The sequence below is a fragment of the Hirundo rustica genome, chromosome 11 (assembly GCF_015227805.2).
Source record: "Hirundo rustica isolate bHirRus1 chromosome 11, bHirRus1.pri.v3, whole genome shotgun sequence".
Lineage (NCBI taxonomy): Eukaryota > Metazoa > Chordata > Aves > Passeriformes > Hirundinidae > Hirundo > Hirundo rustica.
Genome location: NC_053460.1, coordinates 3,198,679 through 3,219,600, shown reverse-complemented (window position 1 = coordinate 3,219,600; position 20,922 = coordinate 3,198,679). Strand labels below are relative to the sequence as shown.

Sequence of the window (20,922 nt, the reverse complement as noted above, 5' to 3'; positions counted from 1 at the left end):
CCGCCAATGGCTCTGCCGGGCCCGGCCCTGCCCCGGCCCCTCCCGGCGCGGGGGGCCCGCGGTGATGCAATAGCCGGGGACGGGGGCGCGGGGGCCGCGGGGCTCGGCCCTGCCCGGCGCGGCTCGGATCCGCCCGCGGGGATGCTTTCGCCGGCCGCCGACGCGCTGGCGGCCCCCCGATGCTTCGGCGGCCGCTGAGGGCCGGGAGGAGGAAGGAGGCAGAGGCGGCGCCCGGGATGGAGATGGAGCGGCCGGAGGCGGCGCGGCGGGGCCGGGGGCCGGGCCGGGAGCGCGGGAGGTAGCGCAGAGCGGAGCAGGTGAGCGGGGGGCTCGGGGCGGGGGCGGGGGCTCGGGGCTGTGCCGGGGCCGCGGGGCAGCGGGGGCTCAGCATCAGCCGCAGCCCCAGCGCCGAGAGCGGCCCGGCCTCCAACAGCGGCTGCGGGGTGACTTTGGGGGGCTACAGCCGCCGCTGGGCCACGTGTGTCCGTGTGTGTGTCCGTGTCAGTGTGTCCGTGTGTGTGTCCGTGTGCGCGTCCGTGTCAGTGTGTCCGTGTCAGTGTGTCCGTGTGTGTGTCCGTGTGCGTGTCCGTGTGTGTGTCCGTGTGCCTGTCCGTGTGCCTGTCCGTGTCAGTGTGTCCGTGTCAGTGTGTCCGTGTCAGTGTGTCCGTGTGTCTGTCCGTGTGCCTGTCCGTGTCAGTGTGTCCGTGTGTATGTCCGTGTCAGTGTGTCCGTGTGCGTGTCCGTGTGTGTGTCCGTGTCAGTGTGTTCGTGTGTGTGTCCGTGTGTGTGTCCGTGTCAGTGTGTCCGTGTGTGTGTCCGTGTGCCTGTCCGTGTCAGTGTGTCCGTGTCAGTGTGTCCGTGTGTGTGTCCGTGTCAGTGTGTCCGTGTGCGTGTCCGTGTGCCTGTCCGTGTCAGTGTGTCCGTGTCAGTGTGTCCGTGTGCGTGTCCGTGTGCCTGTCCGTGTCAGTGTGTCCGTGCCTGTGTGCAGGCGGCTCGCCCCGTTCCAATGCAGCGATCTCCCCCTGCCGGGCTCCCGGCGCTGCCCAGGAACGATCCCGCATCTCCCATCTCTCCCGAGGAGATGCGGGCTGGGAGGCACAGGCTGCCTGTAAGGCTGCACTTCAGTCCCGCAGAAACAGAGACAGGGCTCTGCTTTGCAGGATCCGGCTGGAAATAAACAGCGCCAGGCGATGTCGTGCCCAAGGACTGGAGCTTTGCAAACCAGTCCTCAGGCATTTTAGTGGGTTTCTACTCAATACCCGTGGGGCTGGGTTTGCAATTTAATAAAAAAACCTAAATTCCTTGATTAAAAAAAAAAAAAAAGTATCACATCTTGTTTCTTTTAAAGTTTGCAGGGGACGATGATTGCTCGTTCCGCATCAGTGTTGCCCATGTGGAGGCTGAGCAGTGCCACAGGGTTACTGAGCGTGGTCAGACATCTCGAGGGACAAGAGCTCCAGAGCGAGCCCTGACTGCCGGGGAGCCTTTAGTGCCACAAAGCCCCAGTCCTGCCCGCAGCTCCTTCCAGCTGCAGCCCCGTCCCCGGGTGACGTGAGGCTCCCGGAGCTCCCGGCCCCGCACGGGCATTGCTGCAGTGCATCTCCGATCCGATGAGGTCATAAGGAACAGGGAAATATTTCTGAAGTCGGTACAAGTGTAGGACACTGGGTGAATCACACTCGGTATCTGTAGGCTGCAGGCTCTGGATGATAATATAATCACACATTAACACTTCTGGGTTTATATAGATTTTCTTTGCTTTTAGGAACATTTTCGTTTTCCCTTTATGCTGACCACTGTCTGCTCATAAATGTATTTTTTATAGTCTGCATTTATCATCCATTGGCACTTGCTGCTGTTTTTACCTGTAACCCTGCTGCTTGTCCTTGTCCTTGTCCTTGATCCCTGATCCTCAGCTCCTGATGTTTCCTGGGGCAGAGGTGGGTGACTCCAATGTCATCCTCCTAAGAGGAGAGAACCTCATCCTTGTGCAGCTCTGTGTGTCCCAGTGGCTGGAGCATTAATTCTCTTAATTGGGGACTTCATGCTTCACACTTTTCAGTGCCAGATCCAAACATCAGAAGTGCACATCTTCCTTGTGGGACCAAACCTCTTCTCTTTGCTTCTCTTGCTTGTCTTTCTCACTTTTTCATGGTTGTTTTTTTTTTTTTTTTTTTTTTTTTTTTTTTTTTTTTTTTTTTTTTTTTTTTCTTTTAATGCATGGAGGGATAAGTATTATGCTCAGCTTCATCAGGCTGTAACTGAAGTAAGGAAATTACCTACTTTTTGACTTTGGTGAGCTCTGATTTGCTTTTCACATGGCAATTCTTAGACGTCCAGAGCACGGGGCTTTTCATCCTGTCAGGAAGATGTCACTGGACTGGCAGAAATACTTGTCCATGTCACAGGAGTCCTTGGAGTGGAAGCACAAGAGAAAGTGAGGACTTATGGACCTCCTCAAAGAAACATCTCCAGCAGGCATGGAGTCCTGGGAGTCTGGACTGACCTCCAGACTGTACCATGAGGTTCAGGAAGGGTTTCAGAATGTTTGGAGGGAGCTGAGCTGACAGAGGGTGGCTCTGCACAGCCATGTGCCCCCAGGAGCATTATCTTTAGCTTAAAATGCTTCCCTGCAAGTGCCTCATCCCTGTGTCCCTTTGCCCTCTCCCCCACTTTTTGCTTCTTCTCCAATCTTTCAATATGCTGCCTGTCCCCAATCCTGCTTCTCCATCCCTGTCTTTTCTGTGCAGAAGCAGAGAAGGGAATGGAGAGAACAATGCTCTCCTTCAGGAAGAGGCTGCCCTGAATTTTCAGGTCACAGTTAGCATTGGGGTTGTCAATTTTCAAATCACAGTTAACATTGGGGTTGTCAATTTACAAATCACAGTTGGCATTGGGGTTGTCAGTTTCCAGGTCACAGCATTGGGGCTGTCAATTTTCAGATCACAGTTAACATTGGGGTTGTAATTTTCAGGTCACAGTTAGCATTGGGGTTGTCAGTTTTTGGGTCACAGCATTGGAGTTGGTTGTCAATTTACAGATCACAGTTAACATTGGGGTTGTAATTTTCAGGTCACAGTTAGCATTGGGGTTGTCAATTTACAAACCACAGTATTGGGGTTGTCAATTACTGATGACAGCGTTGGGATTGTCAGTTTTCAGGTCACAGTTAGCATTGGGGTTGTCAGTTTTCAGGTCACAGCATTGGAGTTGGTTGTCAATTTACAGATCACAGTTAACAATTGGGGTTGTAGTTTTCGGGTCACAGTTAGCATTGGGGTTGTCACTTTTTGGGTCACAGTTAGCATTGGGGTTGTCAGTTTTCAGGTCACAGCATTGGAGTGGTTGTCAATTTACAGATCACTGTTAATAACTGGGGTTGTAGTTTTCGGGTCACAGTTAGCATTGGGGTTGTAGCTTTCAGGTCACAGTTAGCATTGGGGCTGGCAGCAAAGTGGGATTTCACTCAGTCTTTACCCAGGTCCTCATGGCCACAAGGGCTGCAGGAGAGACCAAAGCTGGGAAAACCCCTTTCCATCTCCAGGCTCCATAATCAACAGATGAGTACAAGCCCATCATCCCCGCTGGTTTCCTGGGCTGTCCGAGGAGCTGGCTGGATGCTGCTGCCCCAGCACTGGAGCCATGGCCTGCAGTGGGGGCAGCAGAGGCCGGGGCAGGTGGAGGTGCTGGCAGCAGGCAGGCGTGGCACACTCCCCTGGTGTCACACACTGTGCACATCATCCTCTGTCACCACATGTGTCCGAGCTGGGCTGTCCTTGGTGAGAGCAGACGGAGCCTGGACACACAGCCAGCCTTCTGCTGTCCCTGCGATAACCTCTGGAGGATACCCAGGAGTGCTGGCTCAGCAAAGGGCTTTTCCCCTGGGAGTTGTGGGGGGACCACTGCGCTGGAACTGGACCCGGTGGCTCTGTGCAGTGTCTTTGCTTCTGATTCCCCGGAGGCCGGGAACCTTCAGCCTGCTGCTGTCCCGGTTTGTAATTTTAAGCCTCCTGGGCTGTATTGAATTAAGGAAAGTCCCACAGAAGCAGGGAAAGCCCCACTGGGGAGGTGAATTCCTGAGGTCAGGTAGCGTCATGCCAGGTAAGCAAGAGGAGATGGCGATGGGGTTTCTGGCTGCATCTCCCGCACCCACTGCACAGTTAATCACCGCTGTCCGAACCAAACACGCGTTCCCTGCAGCCAATGCCCCTGGCACGGGTACCCACATCTGCCTCAGGCCCTGCCAGCATCATCCCCGACCCGGCAGGAGCAGCCCGGAGGGGTCCTGTCCTCGCATCCCGGGGCAGGGAGCAGCTCCGATCTCCCGGGACGTGTCGGTGCATCCCGGGGCAGGGAACAGCCCCGATCTCCCGGGATGTGTCGGTGCATCCCGGGGCAGGGAGCAGCCCCGATCTCCCGGGACCTGTCCGATCATCCCCGGCCCGGTGCTGGTTCCCTCCCGGGGGGATCCCCGCCCCGCCCCGCCCCGCCCCGGTGCCTCCCCCCGGTGCCTCCCCCGCCGCTCCCGGCCCCGCTCCGGTCCCGCCCCGCTCGCGTCCCGCCCCTCCGGCATTTCCTGCCCCGGGCGCGGGCCGAGGGGCAGCTGCAGCCTCCAGGAATTTGTTACCGCTTTGTTTTCCCCGCTGTTTTCCGCCCGGATTTATTTTTTTTTTTATTTTTTTTTTTTTTCCCCCGCGGCCGATGTAGCGGCCGGAGCGGGGCCGGGGCCGGTCGGTGACCGCGGCCGGGGGGCTCCGGCCGGCCCCGGGCAGCGCCCGGCGCTCCCCCGGTAACCAGCGCTGAGTCCCGGCGCTCAGCTGGGCTGTGCCCAACTTGTTGACACGACCGGACTTTGACAACACCGGGGAACAGCACCGAGGAGTGAAAAAAAAAAAAATAAATATATATATGTATTTTTAACCCGGCCATTTCCAAGGTGCCGGTGTGGGAATTGCGGTCCCCGTGCGGCACGAGGTGCGTGTGAGCGCTCAGGAGGGGCTGGCGAGCTGCTCAACATCTTCCTGTGCCTTTGTTGCAGAAGTGCTGCGGATCGGGCGGTCATGGAGGGAACCCGGCAGAGCAGGATCTGCCGCCCGCACAAGATAAGTGAATCCTCGAAGGTTCGTACGGTTTGTGTCGCCTACCAAAAATCATCCCGCTACGAAAACAACGGGGGTGGTGCGGGGAGAGGGTCTGCTTTGGGCGGACTGATTTGGGGGAATGTGACTATTCCGAGCTTTCAAAAAGAGGGGTGGAAATGGTCGTTTACCTGCTCAAAGTATTTTTGGTAGAAGTTCCTGCCTAGCGATTAAGGGGAAAAAAAAGGAAAAGCAGCAGCAAATGGGCATCTGCTCACCATGACTCATAACTCAGAAACCCACATCATTGCAGTGCAGTAGTTTCTCTACACTAAGAATTCAGTTATGAAATGTGATGTGTTTGTTTTTTATGCTGGTCCATCTTGTAAAATCCAAGCTCGTTACAAAAGCAAAGCTGGGATTACTCTTTAGGCTCAGTCTTGGTTTCGTACAGTATGGGAGTCTGGATCCTGCAGACTGTGGTTAGCCCGGTGAGCTCACAGAACCTGGGTTGCTCTCTTAGGCTTGCGGGGTTCATTTTCTTTGTATCGAATCTCTGCACAAATACATTGTTTTTATTTGTGAATTCACGGAAGTCCATCTCAGGCAGCTCTTTATGCAGGTCGTCGAGATGATTTATGAGATGTTAATAACAGCTGTAATTATTGTGTTCACTTTGTTTCATGCCAGTGCAAGCTGCTTTTGTGCTGTGGTTACAGGAACTGCAGAACAGGTACCTCGTTATACTGGAAAAAAAAGCTGGAAAAGAGAAACTTTTCAGTGCTTTCATCTGTCTTACCAAAGCTGAACAAGCCAGATCTCATTTTCCTTTGCACCGTTGATGAGCAGCAGTGCTGCATTAACAGTCTGAGAGAAATTAGATCTTTGAATCCAAGAGAAGCTGAAATTCTGCTCTAACGCAATTGATGAAAGATAAATAGGACTAATTTTTAAATGCATCCCTACCAATATAATCTTTCCCTCAGTGCTGATCCTGTCTGCCACTTAAATGGTTTAGTCTGAAGGTAATGATAATTCATCACATTAAAATTAATTAACTTGACAGCATTGTTTTATTTGCTTGCTTAGACGGCAGCTGGCACTGTCTGTTACACTTGGAGTTACTGGATAACGCTAAGGCTGTTCTACAGAATATAAATAGCTTGAGGAAGATGTTCAAGTTCAGTATGAAATGAGCCTGGCTTCTGAAATGTGCAGCTCTCAGCTCCTGTATCCTGCTCCCTGAAGGAATGAACTCGCCGAGTGGCTGAAACGCGTTGCTGTTTTCCAAGTGCCTCCAGTGCAGCGTGGAATGGGCTGGTGCCTGATTCCTGGAGCAGCAGCAGCTCCACATGGCAACAAGGATTTCAGGAGTGCGAGTTGCCAGGCATATCTGAGGGCAGGATTACGCTGCTGACTCAACATCCAGCTCAGCAGAGAGGGATCTCTGGCAAATCTTGTATTCCGCTGTAATCTTGTTATGCGTGATGGTGGCATTAGGGAATATTAGAGAGAAATGATCAGCCAGTTCCCAGGGATATGAGAGGGAGGATGGGGTTGGTTCAGTCCAAGGATTTGGTTCAATCCTCTCCCCCGTGAGTTAGATTCGGGAGAGGGTGCTGCAAGTTGTAATTTCTTGTTCATCTGCCACCATCAACTACCCCTGGTTATAGCTGCCACAAACGTGTGGTTTATCCTTTGCCATATTTATTCTTCTCCCCCTCCCTTCCGCCCCCTGGTTTCTGCTTAGGCTTCTGTACAATATCAGCTTTTCCCAACCTCAGGAAAAAGCAGATAAAAAGCTTTACAGTCCTTAAACCCCATTTTTTCAATTTTTTTTTTTTTTTTTTTATGCTACAGATCTCTGGCAGTTTTTATTCCTCAGTGGAAGCCACTTTGTTGTCTATGCCATAGATCCCTTTTTAAGTGCAGAGGTGTGATGAGTATAAGACAAAGAGTTTTGATCCAGAAACATTTTAATTATTGAAGCCTCTTCCTTTAGACTGGTTTAACTCTGCACACTTGAACGTTCAGAGCCATTCCAACAGCAGGATTTTTGGCAGCTTAGGCTCCATTGTTTAGAACAGAGCATAAGGAAATAAAGAGAATCTGCTGGGATGTCACACTGAGAGCAGCACATTTGGTTGTTAATTTGGGTCTCAAAAAGCCCTCTTGGCTCTAAGAATCAAACCCTCTCCACCCAGGTGGGAAGAGTGTGTCCCACCGTGGTTTAACCAGCCCAGAAATGGCTTTTCCAGACTGCTGTGGCCAGGTGCTCTCTGCCTGGGCAGCCAGGAGAGCCACAGGTAATCAGGATTTCTAGGAGAAACCACAGCCAGGTGGTGAAGGGAAGGGGGAGTGTCCGGGAGGCTTGAAGAGACCTCAGGTCACCTGTGTGACCTTTTCAGGTGTCACCTCTGGGGATGCAGCCTGGGGGTTTGGGACAGGGCAAGACTCAGACAGGGAGGAGTGTGCAGAGCTGCCTTGGGTAGGATACAGGGATCTGCTTCCATTCCACCCCTTCTCGCTCCTCTTACAAGTCCTCACAGGCTCTGCCTGGTTTGGATTTGGTAATTAAAGTATTTGGTATTTGCATTTGCTTTTATTAAGAGACACTGCAAGGTACCTGACTGTGCCATCGCACATTTAATTCCTCCCCAGGGTGGTCCTAAAACTTCACTTGACGTTCTGGAGTGGTCAGTTCATGTTCTGCAGGACATTTGAGGGCTAACAAAATGTTTCCATCTTGGTTCATCCTGAGGTTGGGGACGTGAGTCTGTGAGAAAAGAGGCGAGCGCTGGTCAAAAGCTCAGTGACACATCCTGAGCTGGTGGATGGAATGTGAGGGATCCCAGGAGGGCACTTAATGGATGTGTCCTGAGGGCATTTTCCCCTTCTCTTTAAAAGAGAAATATCTGCTCCTATTCATTTAAACAAAACCCACCTCAGCTTCTGGAAGCGAGGAGAAGCCTTGTGGGAATCAGTTCTCCACATGTGTGGCTTTGCACATAAATAAACAGCTATTACTTCTGAGTGCAGTGTGTGTGCCTGGAATAATGTGGGAAGAAAGAGAGGGATTTTACCCTAACAGGCTTAGAAATGCAGAGTTCTGGAAAGATTTAAGAGGGGGTAGCTGTCAAGCAAGCAGTAACCCAAACAATACATGGGCTGAATGAAAATTCAGAGTACCGCTGCGTGTGTGCCTCCCACTCCAAACGCTCTGGGAGTAGCTTATCTGGGAGAACTCTGTAAGGAGTCATCTGGGGGACAAGGAAGAAAGGAAATGTCAGCAAGATGTCTCCGAGACAATGAGTGGAAGAGTTTCAGAAAATTGTGCCTGTGTAACTCATCAGGGAGGAGGTTTCAATGCAGCACTGTGGGGGAAAGAGGAGTAAATTATAAAATAAGGGGAGTAGGAAGCAGTCAAAGTTTCCATAGGCCTCTCAAAGCGAAGGTGAGGAGCTCAGGCTCGTGCTGTGTCACTTGCCAGCTACTTCATGTCAGAATTTGTTATAAATGCGAACGCGCAACGCTAAAAAGCCGTCTCTGACTTAGGTATGGCTGCACTTAGTGGGAAAACGCATCCCACTCTGGAAGTGGTCCTGGTGGAGGTGGCACCTGCCTGACGCTGTTTGTGTTCTCCAGGTGTACAGGTGGGATGACCACTCCAGTCTGGTTCTGCAGAGCCTGAACGAGCAGAGGCACCGGGGCCTCTTCTGTGACATCGTGCTGGTGGTGGACGAGCAGAGGGTCCCGGCCCACCGCAACCTCCTGGCCGTGTGCAGTGACTACTTCAACTCCATGTTCACCATCGGCATGAGGGAGGCCCACCAGAAGGAGGTGGAGCTTTTCGGAGCCTCCTACATCGGCCTCAAGGCCGTGGTGGATTTCCTGTATGGCAGCGAGCTGTCTCTGGACGGAGGGAACATCGACTACGTGCTGGAGACGGCTCACCTGCTGCAGATCTGGAAGGTGGTTGACTTCTGCTGCGAGTACCTGGAGAACGAAGTCAGCGAGGAGAATTACCTGTACCTGCAGGAGCTGGCCTCCATCTACAACCTGAAGCGCCTCGACTCCTACATCGATTCCTTCATCCTGCAGAACTTCGGCACGCTCTCCTTCACCCCGGACTTCCTGCAGAACGTCTCCCTGCAGAAGCTGTGCCAGTACCTGGACAGCAGCGACGTGCAGCAGGAGTGCGAGCACGACCTGCTGCAGGCCGCCCTGCAGTGGCTCACGCAGTACCCGGAGCGGGAGAACGAGGCTTACCAGGTGCTGGACAACATCCACTTCCCCTTGATCCCCAAGAGCGACCTCCTGCACCGAGTGAAGCCTGCCGTGTGCTCGCTGCTGCCCAAGGAAGCCAACTGCGAGGGCTTCATCGAGGAGGCGGTGAACTACCACAACAGCGTGACGGCGCAGCCCGTGCTGCAGACCAAGCGCACGGCGCTGCGCACCCGCGAGGAGCGCCTGCTCTTCGTGGGCGGGGAGGTGTCGGAGCGCTGCCTGGAGCTCTGCGATGACACCTGCTTCCTGGACACCAGGAAGGGACAGTGGGTGGCGGAAACGCCCCTGCCGGCCCGGCGGAGTCACCATTGCGTGGCGGTCTTGGGAGGCTTCATCTTCATAGCCGGGGGCAGCTTCTCCCGGGACAATGGAGGGGATGCGGCGTCAAATCTCCTATATAGGTATGATCCCCGCTGTAACCAGTGGATAAAGGTGAGACTCGAGCTGTATTATTTCTCTGTTCAAAGTCCTTTGCGTTTAGAGTGTTTTGGCCTTTTGTGGTTGGAAGGACAGGGTTTGTTAGAATGGTCGACGGGGCAGCACTTCCGAATGAAAAGTTAAGTTGGAGCGGCTACTTGAGTCCTTTGTGGGAATGCTTAAATTGCACAAAGAGGAAAAGAGTTTGGGGCAGATGCTCAGCTTCATTTGGGATTTGGGCGTCTCATCTGAGATATTCCTTATCAGCATCCGCCTGCAAATCTTTAGATTACTGCTGGGAATAATGCTGGAATGGACCTAGAGGGGATTGCTTGGTTCATCTTCCTCGAGCAGTAGTGCATATAAATCAAAAATGGGTGTGATGTAAAAAGGAAATGTCTCTGACAAATCAAGTGCCTCTGTGCTAAATGTCCCTTAGAAGAAGCTCCTTGCTCCCACAAAACCCTTCATCTGTGTGGGTCAGCACATCAGGTGCTCCTTGTTCCTATATGCACCAGTTATGGTTCCTATATGGAGGAGTTATGGTTTCACATGGTTGGTTCATATGGAATCGATCATCCTGGATGGTTCATTTGTGCTTTTCAGTGATTCCAATACCTCCTCCTCGCAGAGTTTGGGAAGGAGTTCCTATAAACACAAACATTTATAGAGTGACCTGTCTCTTAGATATTTCCTGTTTTCCCCTTGTTTGAAAATGGATGCTACTGCAGAAAAAACAAGTGTTGTATGGATACCATGGTCAAAACCAGAATCTCTCCTTCCCAAATAAAGGGGAAGGAGCGACTGCCCCATCCTCAGACATGGATAGCCCTTCAGTCCCTTGTTTACCAGACACTGGGAGATGCCAGCAGGTTATTTCCTTTGCCAGGTTGCCTCCATGAGACAGCGACGAGTAGATTTCTACCTGGGAGCGATCACTGACATGCTGGTGGCTGTTGGTGGCAGGAATGAAAACGGAGCCCTGTCTTCAGTTGAGACCTACAGCCCTCAGAAGGACTCCTGGACCTACGTAGCAGGACTGCCCAGGTAACTGAGCCGCTTGGAAGCTCCCCTGTGATGGAAGAGTGGTAGTAAAGGGAGCTGGTGTGACTTTAGCTGATGAGTGGGAACCCTGGAAGGGAGGGAAGGGGCTGTAAAACCACTGTGGCATCAGCCGTATCAAACCACAGCAGCAGCTGGGATCTGAGCAGGCAGCGTGCCTCGTGTCAGCAAGGTTTTCATTTTCATCCCAAGGTGCGTCTGGAGGATGGATGGAGAGCTCTGATCATTTCACTCTACAGCTCTTACAAAGCTTTTCCTGAGGCCACTTGGAGTTGAGTATTTTCAGAAGCACTTTCCACATCTCGGTCAAAGGGGTTTGTCATTTCTTTGGCCTTACTTTGTCACCTTCTGATGGTGATGATGGTTTCCCATGTGGGGTGTTTGTCTGTGCTTGGCTGCTCAGGTTGGCTGTCACAGCTAAACGCATTCACCTGTGTTGGAAATCCAGAACCCTGGCAAATGTGAGCTCTCTCTCTCTCTGTCTGAGTTAGAACTCATCTGTTCTGCTTTTGAGAGGTTCAAGCCGTGCAGCTCTTGTGGTAGCAGACAGGACATGGCTGTGTCTCGAATCAACGTCAGAGCAGTGACTTTGGGAGGACAGCAGGGCAGCATTTCATTCGCTGACAGTGACTCAGATTTAGTGATGTTTTCCTGTGTGGGCATCACAGGGACGTGGGCTGTATGGATGGTGTTTCCAGGATGTCTGAAACCTCAGCAGCAGCGCTGGCTTTCCTGATGGCATCACAGAGCAGGTTCCTGCGGCTTGGTTTGAGAGCCCAGGGTTTTTCCCTGGTCCCTGAGCTGCAGAGCTGCAGAGCCAGAGGCAGCCAGTGCAGGCACAGAAGCCTGTTGCCCAATTTTATTTTGGGCAGGTGCTGCAATGCAAGGCTGATCCAGGCTAACAGCTGGGCTGGAGTGCTCTTCACAAGCAGGATGCTGCTTTAGTTCTGCTCACACAAGCAGATCCAGCAGCTGGGGCCAAACACCACAGCCCTTCCTGGGACGCGGTGTAGGAGAGTATCTTTAGGGTCTGAAATCCTTCTGTTCACTGGGGTTCCCTGTGAGGTGTATCCTGTATGGATATTTTTACTCATAAATGATCCTGGGGAAGTTCCCACAGTTGGCTTAATCCACCCAGACCCTCTCAAAAGGAGCAGTTTGTTTGCACATTCCAACTGCTACCTGTGTGCCAGCTTCAGGAAATTCTGCAGCTGCAGCATTTAAAGTGAACTTTGACTTGTGGGTGTTAATTTTTTATTAGATTGCCTGGCTGGCCTGCTTGGACAAGGCAAAAGTCCCCCCTTAGGGGACAGACCCCTCTTACATTGCAGGGAATCGGGTGACTTATTCCTGCAGCCAAATAAATTATTCTCTATCCTCTTCTCCTGTTGCTCTGTGAACTAGACAGCTTCCCACTTTTCCTTGCAGCTGCTGTTTTGCACATTTAAGTGTCTTTAGCTAGATTTAGTGGACTCTTGGCACCTTTGGAATTTTTGTCTTTTCAGCGCTTTTTTTCCCACTTGGTGCTGGACAGTGAATTGTTAGCGTGTTTCTGCACAGAAGGAATAAGGCAAAAAAAGAACTTTATGCAGGTTGCAAAAGGCCAGACTCAGAGGTAAGCAACAGGAACCTTTCTGACACATGTCCACAGTTTGATCTGGGTCAGCAGTGGCTCTGGCAGATTTGGGGCTGCTGAAAAGGGTCTGGGCAGCCCTTCCTTGAGGTTCTTCAGGTGGAGCTGTTGGAGCAAGTCCAGAGGAGGCACCAGGATGATCAGAGGGTTGGAACACCTAAGAGGAAAGGCTGAGAGGATTGGGATTGTTCAATCTGGAAAACGAGAAGCTTCAGGGTGACCTAACTGTGGCACTCCAGTGCCTGAAGGGAGCCCGCAGGAAAGATGGAGAGAGGGGCAAGGGGGAATGGCTTCCCACGGGCAGAGGGCAGGGTTAGATCAGATATTAGGGAAAAATTCTTTGCTCTGAGATGGTACAGGTTGCCCAGAGAAGCTGTGGCTGCCCCATCCCTGTGAGTCTGTGATTAACTGGCAGTGGAGGAAGGATGAGGGAGGATTCTGTGATGCATTCAAGACTGAAAGCATTCTAGCTACAGTTCCTGCTCCCTGCTCCAGTCTTCCCTTCAACGCACTCCTCAGCTGAGCTCTGTTTTCCACCTCACCACATGGTTTTGTTCCTCAAACAGATTTAAGTTCCTGTTTCCCTCAAATAACATCTCCCCCAGCCCTATTCTAGCAGCAAGACTTTTTATGGAGAGGAAACCAGAAGCTCCAGTCCTCTGCTTCCCGACTGCCTGATCAGGGAATGTATCCCAAGAAAACCGCCTCTTTTCCTGTGCTTTTCTGTCTTCTTCCCTCTGAAGAGAACATGTGCAGGTGTTCTGGTCCTCTTGGGAGCATCACCACCAGAAGCAGGCTTTTTTGGTGCCATTCCTGACTGCCCCAAGGCAGCAGCTGCCTGGAATCCTGTTCCCTGGAGTGACAGGCTCATGCTGAGGTCATTCTGGGGTGTGGGCACATCCACTCGAGCTCTGTGGGGTGGGACTCTCAGAGGTTGTTTGTTAAAGCTTCTGTGCTGAACATCCCGAAAATGGGTTTGCTTTGTTGATTCCCAAGGGTTAGAGCTTGCCACGTGTGTGGAGATTTGCGGGGGAAAGGCAGTGGTTGTGTCCTTGAGCACACATGCCAGCGCTAAATCCCGTGTCCATGCTCCTCTAAACAAGAGCTCTCCTTTATCTCCTCTTACCCCTGTCTGCTTCCCACCCTATATGGTCAAAACAACACGTTGTTTTCCCTAAGCACTCTCTTGGAAGGAGCTGAGCTGTTTTTACTGAACTAAGGCTGTCTTGCTGCAGAAGCAAACAGCCTCTCGGGGCAGATGCTTCGCAGGGAAAACTTCAGCCAAGCTGTCTAAAGGGTGGCCCTGGTCCAAGCCTGCTACAAGGGAATTCACTTTGCCTGACGCTCATTAGGGTCCTTGGTTGTGGGATACCTTTCCCTTTCTTCAGAGAGGTCCTGTGTTTTTTGCCCCATTTCCCAGAAACTGGGAGCAGTTTCTGTCATAGTTTCTAGCCCGGCAGGGAGCAGCGGTGGCTGATGAGCTTGGCAGAGCAGCAGGTGGGGCAGTGTGTTCTCATCCTGAACAGACCATGAAAAGGTCTGCTGCAGACAGCAGGGAAGTTAATTGAGTGGCCCTAGGTTAAAGTTTGGCAGAACAACTGAAAGCCGTTGTGTGAGGAGCTGTGTTGGAACAGGTTGGGGAGTGATGGTATCTGCTCTGCCGGTTGGGTCATGAACGAGCTCGCAGGGCTACAACAGGTGGACAGTGAGATTGAGAGCAACCACAACTCACCTGGACTTTGCTTGGAGTAGGGGATTCCCAAAGCTTTATTGAGTTATGTGTTCTTCTGTCTTGGACAGTAAGTGGTAGGTTTTCTAGCATTTGAATGGTGTTATTGGGTCAAGAACTATTCTTTCAGCACTGTATTTGGGTTAAGGCATTCAAGATCAGCACCAGGCTCCAGCAGATGTTAAAATGAAATCTCCTTTCTCTTAATGCCTCTGCTTTTTTCTGGCCACTCTTGCAGATAACACTGCCAAAACTCTCAATGCTCTCTGTTGGAGGATGTCTGGACCCACTCTATTGATGTGCCTGTTCTGTTGCCCGTTTAGAAATGCCCCTCTCTCAATCACAGGGCTTGTAGAAAGGATTTGTATTGATTGGTTTCAATTTAGCATCTATTTAATGCAGTTCCCAAGAAAGTGATGCCGTTTCGGATGAGCTTTCAGAAGTGAGGCAAAGTCAAACACCTCTGGTGCATTTCAGTGGGCAGTTGTCCTATACTGGGCAGTAACAAATTGATGGTCGACTTGGTGCTTCAGATCTGATTGTTTCTGTCAAACCACTCTCACAGCTGTTGCTGTTCCCTGGGCACAGCCATTGACTGAGGCAAAAGAACCAGAGCAGTGCTTTTTCTGCAGCTGCCTGTGCTGGGCTGCGTGCCTGTGCTTGAGAGACAGTGGCTATTGCCTCCTTACCCGCACAGAACTCCAGAGCAGGAGAATATTTAACCTACTTCTCCAAAGGCCATGCAAGTTTTTATTAACTTAGGGTCATTTTTCTTTCCCTGAATGGTGAATGCAGTGTGATTGCCATCAGCAGTCTGGGGTGGATCGATGTCTTTGCACCGTCCTCCTCCTGGCTCCTCAGAACTCCCTGGTACAGCACAGCCTCCAGGCAGCTTGGTTTCACGTGGGTTTCAAGTCTGCTGCAGTTTGAAATGAGCTGAACTCAAGCAGTCCATCCCATCCCCAGACTGAGCATTTTTAAACCCTTTCCTGTGTGTGTAGGGAAACACAGGCTCTGACAAGCAGTCCAGGAACCACTGGGGATGGACAGTCTTGGTCCTTGTCTGGAAGAGACCTCGGACAAGGTGTAGCAGCATCTCTGGGCAGTTCACCTCCCGTGGTATTTCTGCCAGGGGTGAAAGCCGGGGGTTCAACGTACTTCGTGTCAACTAGAAGCGCTGAGCATGAATTGACTGCTTCCATCATGAGGCACACTGAGAACAGTGGAAATTCTGAGTTGCCTTTTTGGATGAAGTCCATAACTGTACCAAAGTTCTCTCCTTTTTTCTTCCTGTCTTTTCCCTGAGAGGCCAAGAGGCAGAACAGCTGTGAAGTCACCTCTGCAAGATCTCCAGGGCTGGTTCTCCAGCCCCCATAGTTGAACAGACTGTCCTGGTCACTCATCATTAGCAGCCCAAGCGTGTCAGGGATTTTTCTGCTTCTGGTAGTAGGAACCTATTAAAATACCTAATTCAGACAGGGATCAGAGGTTTCAGTAGGCATCCAGAATAATAACCACCTTTTACCTCGTCTCAGAAGCGCTGTGCTTTCAGGGTAAATGTGGGGTTTCTTTTCCAGTCCATCTTTTTCCCTTGGCACAGAAGTGCTGGCACTCAGGCGTGTGGGAGATGTTCCGATAGCGTTTGCGTGGCTCAGAGAAACCATTAGCCTGCGAAATAAAAACAGCTCAAGGTTCTCTCCACACGGAGCTCCAGCATGTTCAGGCACGGCTCAAACGCTAAGGCAATGCTAGCAGAGGTTTGTCTGCCGTGGAGGTTGCGTTGTCTCGAGCGCCTGACTACAAAGGATGGTGGCAGAGGCTCGTGAGTGCAGCGTGATGAGTACATTGCTCTGTGCCCTGTGGGTATTGAATCGTTCGGGCTCCTTGTGAGAACCAATTTGCTGTGGCTGGTGCTGCATCGGTTGACACCCCAACTCCCCCAAAAGCGGAAAGAAAAAGACGTGTAGGAACGATATGTTCAAAGCAGCTTTTGCTGCATCACCTTGGCTGTCCACTTCTGAGAGCTCCGAGGGCTTTGGTCAGGAATAGCCTAGCGTGAAGTTAAGAACAGCCTGGAGATTTAGGTTTGTGCTGGCTTTATTATAGATGATCAAAGGGGGTTTCTCTCTGCCCTGTGGATGCAGCATGCATGGTGTTGCGTCCACCATCTCATTTTCTCTTACTTCACCATGGTCTGTGATGGACTGGGGTCTGCTGCCTTGTCTGGGGTGACCAAAGAAGTTCCCACCTGTAGGGCAGCGGTGGTAGAGCAGACAGATGGCTCATGGAAAGGACACTGCCTGTGTTGGGACTGCAGATGAACCGGGCAGAGAGCGCCTGCGGGTAAGAAATGTGGCCAGTGATCCTGAAGCTGTGCAAGGGCAAGGCAGCAGCAGTTTTCTTCTTGGTTTCTCTTGGTTTATTCCTCCTGGTAAGTCTGAGAAGGGTCACGATTATTCCCCCTTTCTGTCACAGAAACTCTTACTGAGATGTGGATTTTTTTCCCTCTCTGGCCCTCTCAGACTGATGCGAGCCAAGCACTAGAGCTGAAAAATGGGAGTGAAGGTCATGCCAGTAGAGCAGGATGGGCTATTTCTGTTGTGTGACACACTCTAGAGGATGCATTAAAAAGTGATTGTCATGCCTTGGTGCGCTGTAGCGACCAGCTATGGAAAGGGTGATGTAAAAGTGGTTGTCAGGCTGCGCACTCTGCAGTGCAGGGTGAAGCCCTGGGAATGAGAGGAGTTACCGGGTAACCGCCAGACCAGGGATTCTTCTGCCTTTAGTTACTGTTTATTTGCTTCTTTAGCACAGTCCCTGCTGCATGCTTGTGTGTCTCGATAAAATCCATCAGGACTGTTCCTGTTTGCCTGCCCCAGGTTTACCTACGGCCACGCTGGCACGGTCTACAAGGAATTCGTGTACATTTCGGGGGGCCACGATTACCAGATCGGCCCCTACAGAAAGAACCTGCTGTGCTACGATTACCGCACGGACGTGTGGGAGGAGAAGAGGCCCATGATCACTGCCAGGGGCTGGCACAGCATGTGCACCTTGCAGGACAACATCTACTCCATCGGCGGCAGCGACGACAACATCGAGACCATGGCTCGGTTCGACATCCTCAGCGTGGAGTCCTACAGCCCCCAGTGCAACCAGTGGACCAGAGTGGCCCCTCTGCTGCAAGCCAACAGCGAGTCGGGGGTGGCAGTTTGGGAAGGCAAGATCTACATCCTCGGAGGCTACAGCTGGGAGGAAGCTGTCTTCTCCAAAACAGTCCAGGTCTATGACAAGGAGAAAAATAAGTGGTGCAAAGGGACGGACTTGCCCAAAGCGATTGCCGGGGTGTCCGCGTGCGTCTGCGCCCTGAAACCCAAAACAGAGGACAAAAAGAAAAAGATAAAAACAAAAAAACATCAAGATCGAGGAAGATGACCACTCCTGGATAGCCACCTTTGGATGGTGGACTCCGAAGGGACCTTGTATTTAGACATTTCTATCTAACCTTTATTCTTCTTCTTTTTACGCAGGGTGGGGAGGGCATCTTCTGAAGCCTCAGAAAATGTGTGGGGTTTGGATTAAACTCACGTTTAAGGTAAAAACAACAAAAGAAACCAAAAACTCCCCCTCTTGCTATAGAAAGGGTGATGTGGCCAGAGAGGTTCTGCTGCTCTCCTGAATGTTAAGGCTTAGGCTTTTCCTTTGGTGGTTCATGGCATTTCCACACACATCATGTTATACCGACGTTTTAAGGAAGTTTTTAAAAACAACTTTTATACTTTTTTATACCACATTTTGCTAACCCAGTCTCTCGTTTGCCACATATTCCGTTGTTGACTGTAGAAGCTGCTGCTCTGTGCTCGTGACCCCGTTGTTGGCGTCAGGAGCTCCTCGTTTGATGATCTTTGGTCTGTGTGCGGCTTGGCCAGGACGTGGTGCAGCTGTTGGAGCGGCACTGGCATTCCCAGCATTGCCGGGCAGTCAGCTGGAGCTGGGACTATTGTCACAATTCCAGCTTCCCCTGAGCCCAGCTCGCCAGCCACGCTCATAAACGCTTTATTTCAGTGACCGCTGATCTGCTGAGTGGACTTCAAGAGCTTTGGTTTAAAGTTCAGCTGTGGATCACTGCTGTTATTTTTTTCCCTCAGTGTTCCTCTCCCATCTCCCTTTCCATGTATTTCAGATTTGCATGTTCTTCCATCTGGCGTATGTGCAGGTGATATCCTGCTACCCCTCATTCTTTTGTTCTTCCCCCCCTGCCCCAATATTTGCCTCAATAATTGGAAAACACTAAGAAAACTTTTTTGCACTTAATTTCATTTGAAACTCTGGTAAATCTAAGACCTACTACAAGCACACGTGTATTGAAAGAGGTAACAATAAATTTCTGGAGTGCAAGGAGCTTATAGGTTGATTCTTCAATGCTGAGAAAACTAGTTGGAATTAATTTTCTGAAACTGTTTGAGGTTTTTTTGTTTTGTTTTGTTTTTTTTAAATTTAAAAAAAAAAGCCTCAGGAGTCAGTCTTTCATTTGCATTAATGGATTTATTTTAAAGCCTTTATATACTGCATGAGGTAATGGTTTTTCTTTTTTAGCCTAAAATTGAATTTAAAACAAAACCAAAAAGAATAAAAATGAAACATTTTGGTTACTCATGGACAAGTTTTTGGCATTATTTTTTTATTATCTGAAATCCTTGCTGTGTTGACTGACAACTACTTAACTTTTTGGGGACATTTTCATGTGTAAGTATGGAACAAAAATTTCAAAGACTTGGGTTTTTTTCTGTTATTGGGTTGCTTGTTACTATATCCTCTCTTTTAATGTGTTTATGTATTACATTAATGTCTGGGAACAATAAATCCAGTTTAGAATATTCTATTCATCACAGTTTTATGTCTTGTGTATTGATTTCACTGAGGTTTTCCTTTTTGATTAATTGGAAAAAAAAAAATAATCCTGTAATCATTTTTTTTCAGTGAAATTCATAATGGTGGAAATATTTTCATTTAGGAAGGTAAATTTAACAATAGGAAGTAGAAATAGAACTTATTTGGGTAATTCATCATTTCTGCATTTTTCTGCTCCAGACAGTCAGAAGGGACAAGGGGAAATGGCTCCCCACTGCCAGAGGGGAGGGTTGGATGGGATATTGGAAGGAATTCTGCCCTGTGAGGGTGCTGAGGCCCTGGCACAGGTGCCCAGAGAAGCTGTGGCTGCCCCTGGGTCCCTGGCAGTGCCCAAAGCCAGGTTGGATATTGGGGCTTGGAGCAGTCTGGGATAGTGGAAGGTGTCCCTGCCCATGGCAGGGGGTGAAACAAGATGAGTTTTAAGGTCCCTTCAAGCCAAACCATTCTGTGATTCTATGAAATTCCCTTTCACATTTCTGCAGGTCTGACAAAAGATCCAATCCAGTTTGTAGGGCGGTTTCAAAGACCTTATTTAATGGTGTGTCGATAACCAATTTATAATTTCTTAACATTAAACTTTATTGCATGAACAAAAGACAGCTTCCCTGTTCATCCAAACAAGCCTTGTTTCCCCTGGTCTGTGTTGGGGAAAATGCCAAAGCCAGAGGCTGTGAGTGAGTGATATCCTGTGTCATTAGAGATCTCTGGGGGATCCTACCTGTTATTGCCAGAAGATTTTTCCATTACTAAAGGAACAAGGGATCCCCATTTGTACCTCCAAGCCTATGGCAGGGAGCACTTCTAAAGGCACGGTCTGGCATTTGGGATGTTGTGGATCCCTGGATTTGGGATGTTGTGGATCCAGACGTGGCTGATCCCTCCTCAGTGTGGGATGTGGATTCAGATGTGGCTGCTCATCCCTTGGGAAGTGTCAGCAGACAGCACAGGGAGCTTGGAGATCACCCACGCTCTGCAGCGCTGCACGGCTTTGGGGAATTGGTGTGCCGGAATTTCTGAAAAATGAAAGGGACAATTTGTGTGACACGAGTGGATTTCTGCTCTGAGTTTTGAGGTCTGAACAGTCCTCTTGGTGAGGAAATTGGGCTGGTAGAGGAAAGGTGTATCCCCTTGGTTCAGCCTGGCTCCTGAACCTGCACATCCCACTGCCTTCATCCCTAAGCTCTGCGAAGCATTTCATTCTTGCCAGGAAGAACAGCTCTTTCTTCCTGCCCCAGGGAAAAATAACTACTGCTCTACCTCATTTTTAAAAAGGCTCCCATTGCCAAATTCTGAAGAAAGCTTGTTTTACCTGAAACAAAGCAGCTACCAAAACCCTCAGGTTTGCTCTTCCCACACTTCCATGGCTGCATGGCGGCATTGGCGTGTGAAGGAGCTGCTGCCTGTAACTCTGACGTTAGATAACAAATCCCTCGAGGTACCCTGAGGAAAAATTTCAGCCTGGTGTAAGATGCAGTTGTTTTGATGGCTTGAGAAAGAAGATGGAAATATTTTTGTTCTCGAGTCGAAATTTTAAATTGAGGGAAATGTGCTGATGTCTTTCTGTGTAAGAGATCAGACTGCTTTCAGTGGTTTCTTCCAAAGACTGCTGATTTTCTGGGAGCTGTTTAGGATTCTGGATTCTTGCGTGACAGAAGAAAAAGGGGTTGTGTGTCTAGGGAATGTAAAGAAATAATTTAACCTTCAGTACTCTTTCTGAGAGCAATTTAACTTGCAGAAAACAAGCCCAGATTTGAATTGTGATTCTTCCCTTGCTGGTATGTCTTAGCAAAGCTCTGACCAGTAAA

The 20,922-nt window shown here is 50.4% G+C and overlaps 1 protein-coding gene across 1 annotated transcript; it reads left to right on the top strand.

Moving 5' to 3' along the window:
* The first annotated feature begins 122 nt into the window (after positions 1-122).
* KLHL36 (kelch like family member 36) lies at positions 123-19,097 on the top strand. The gene is made up of 5 exons (XM_040075287.2): positions 123-317; positions 5,039-5,120; positions 8,724-9,797; positions 10,672-10,829; positions 17,086-19,097. The coding sequence occupies exons 2-5, from the start codon at positions 5,061-5,063 to the stop codon at positions 17,639-17,641; spliced, it is 1,848 nt and encodes a 615-aa protein (XP_039931221.1). The 5' UTR covers positions 123-317; positions 5,039-5,060; the 3' UTR covers positions 17,642-19,097.
* Positions 19,098-20,922: the final 1,825 nt, after the last annotated feature.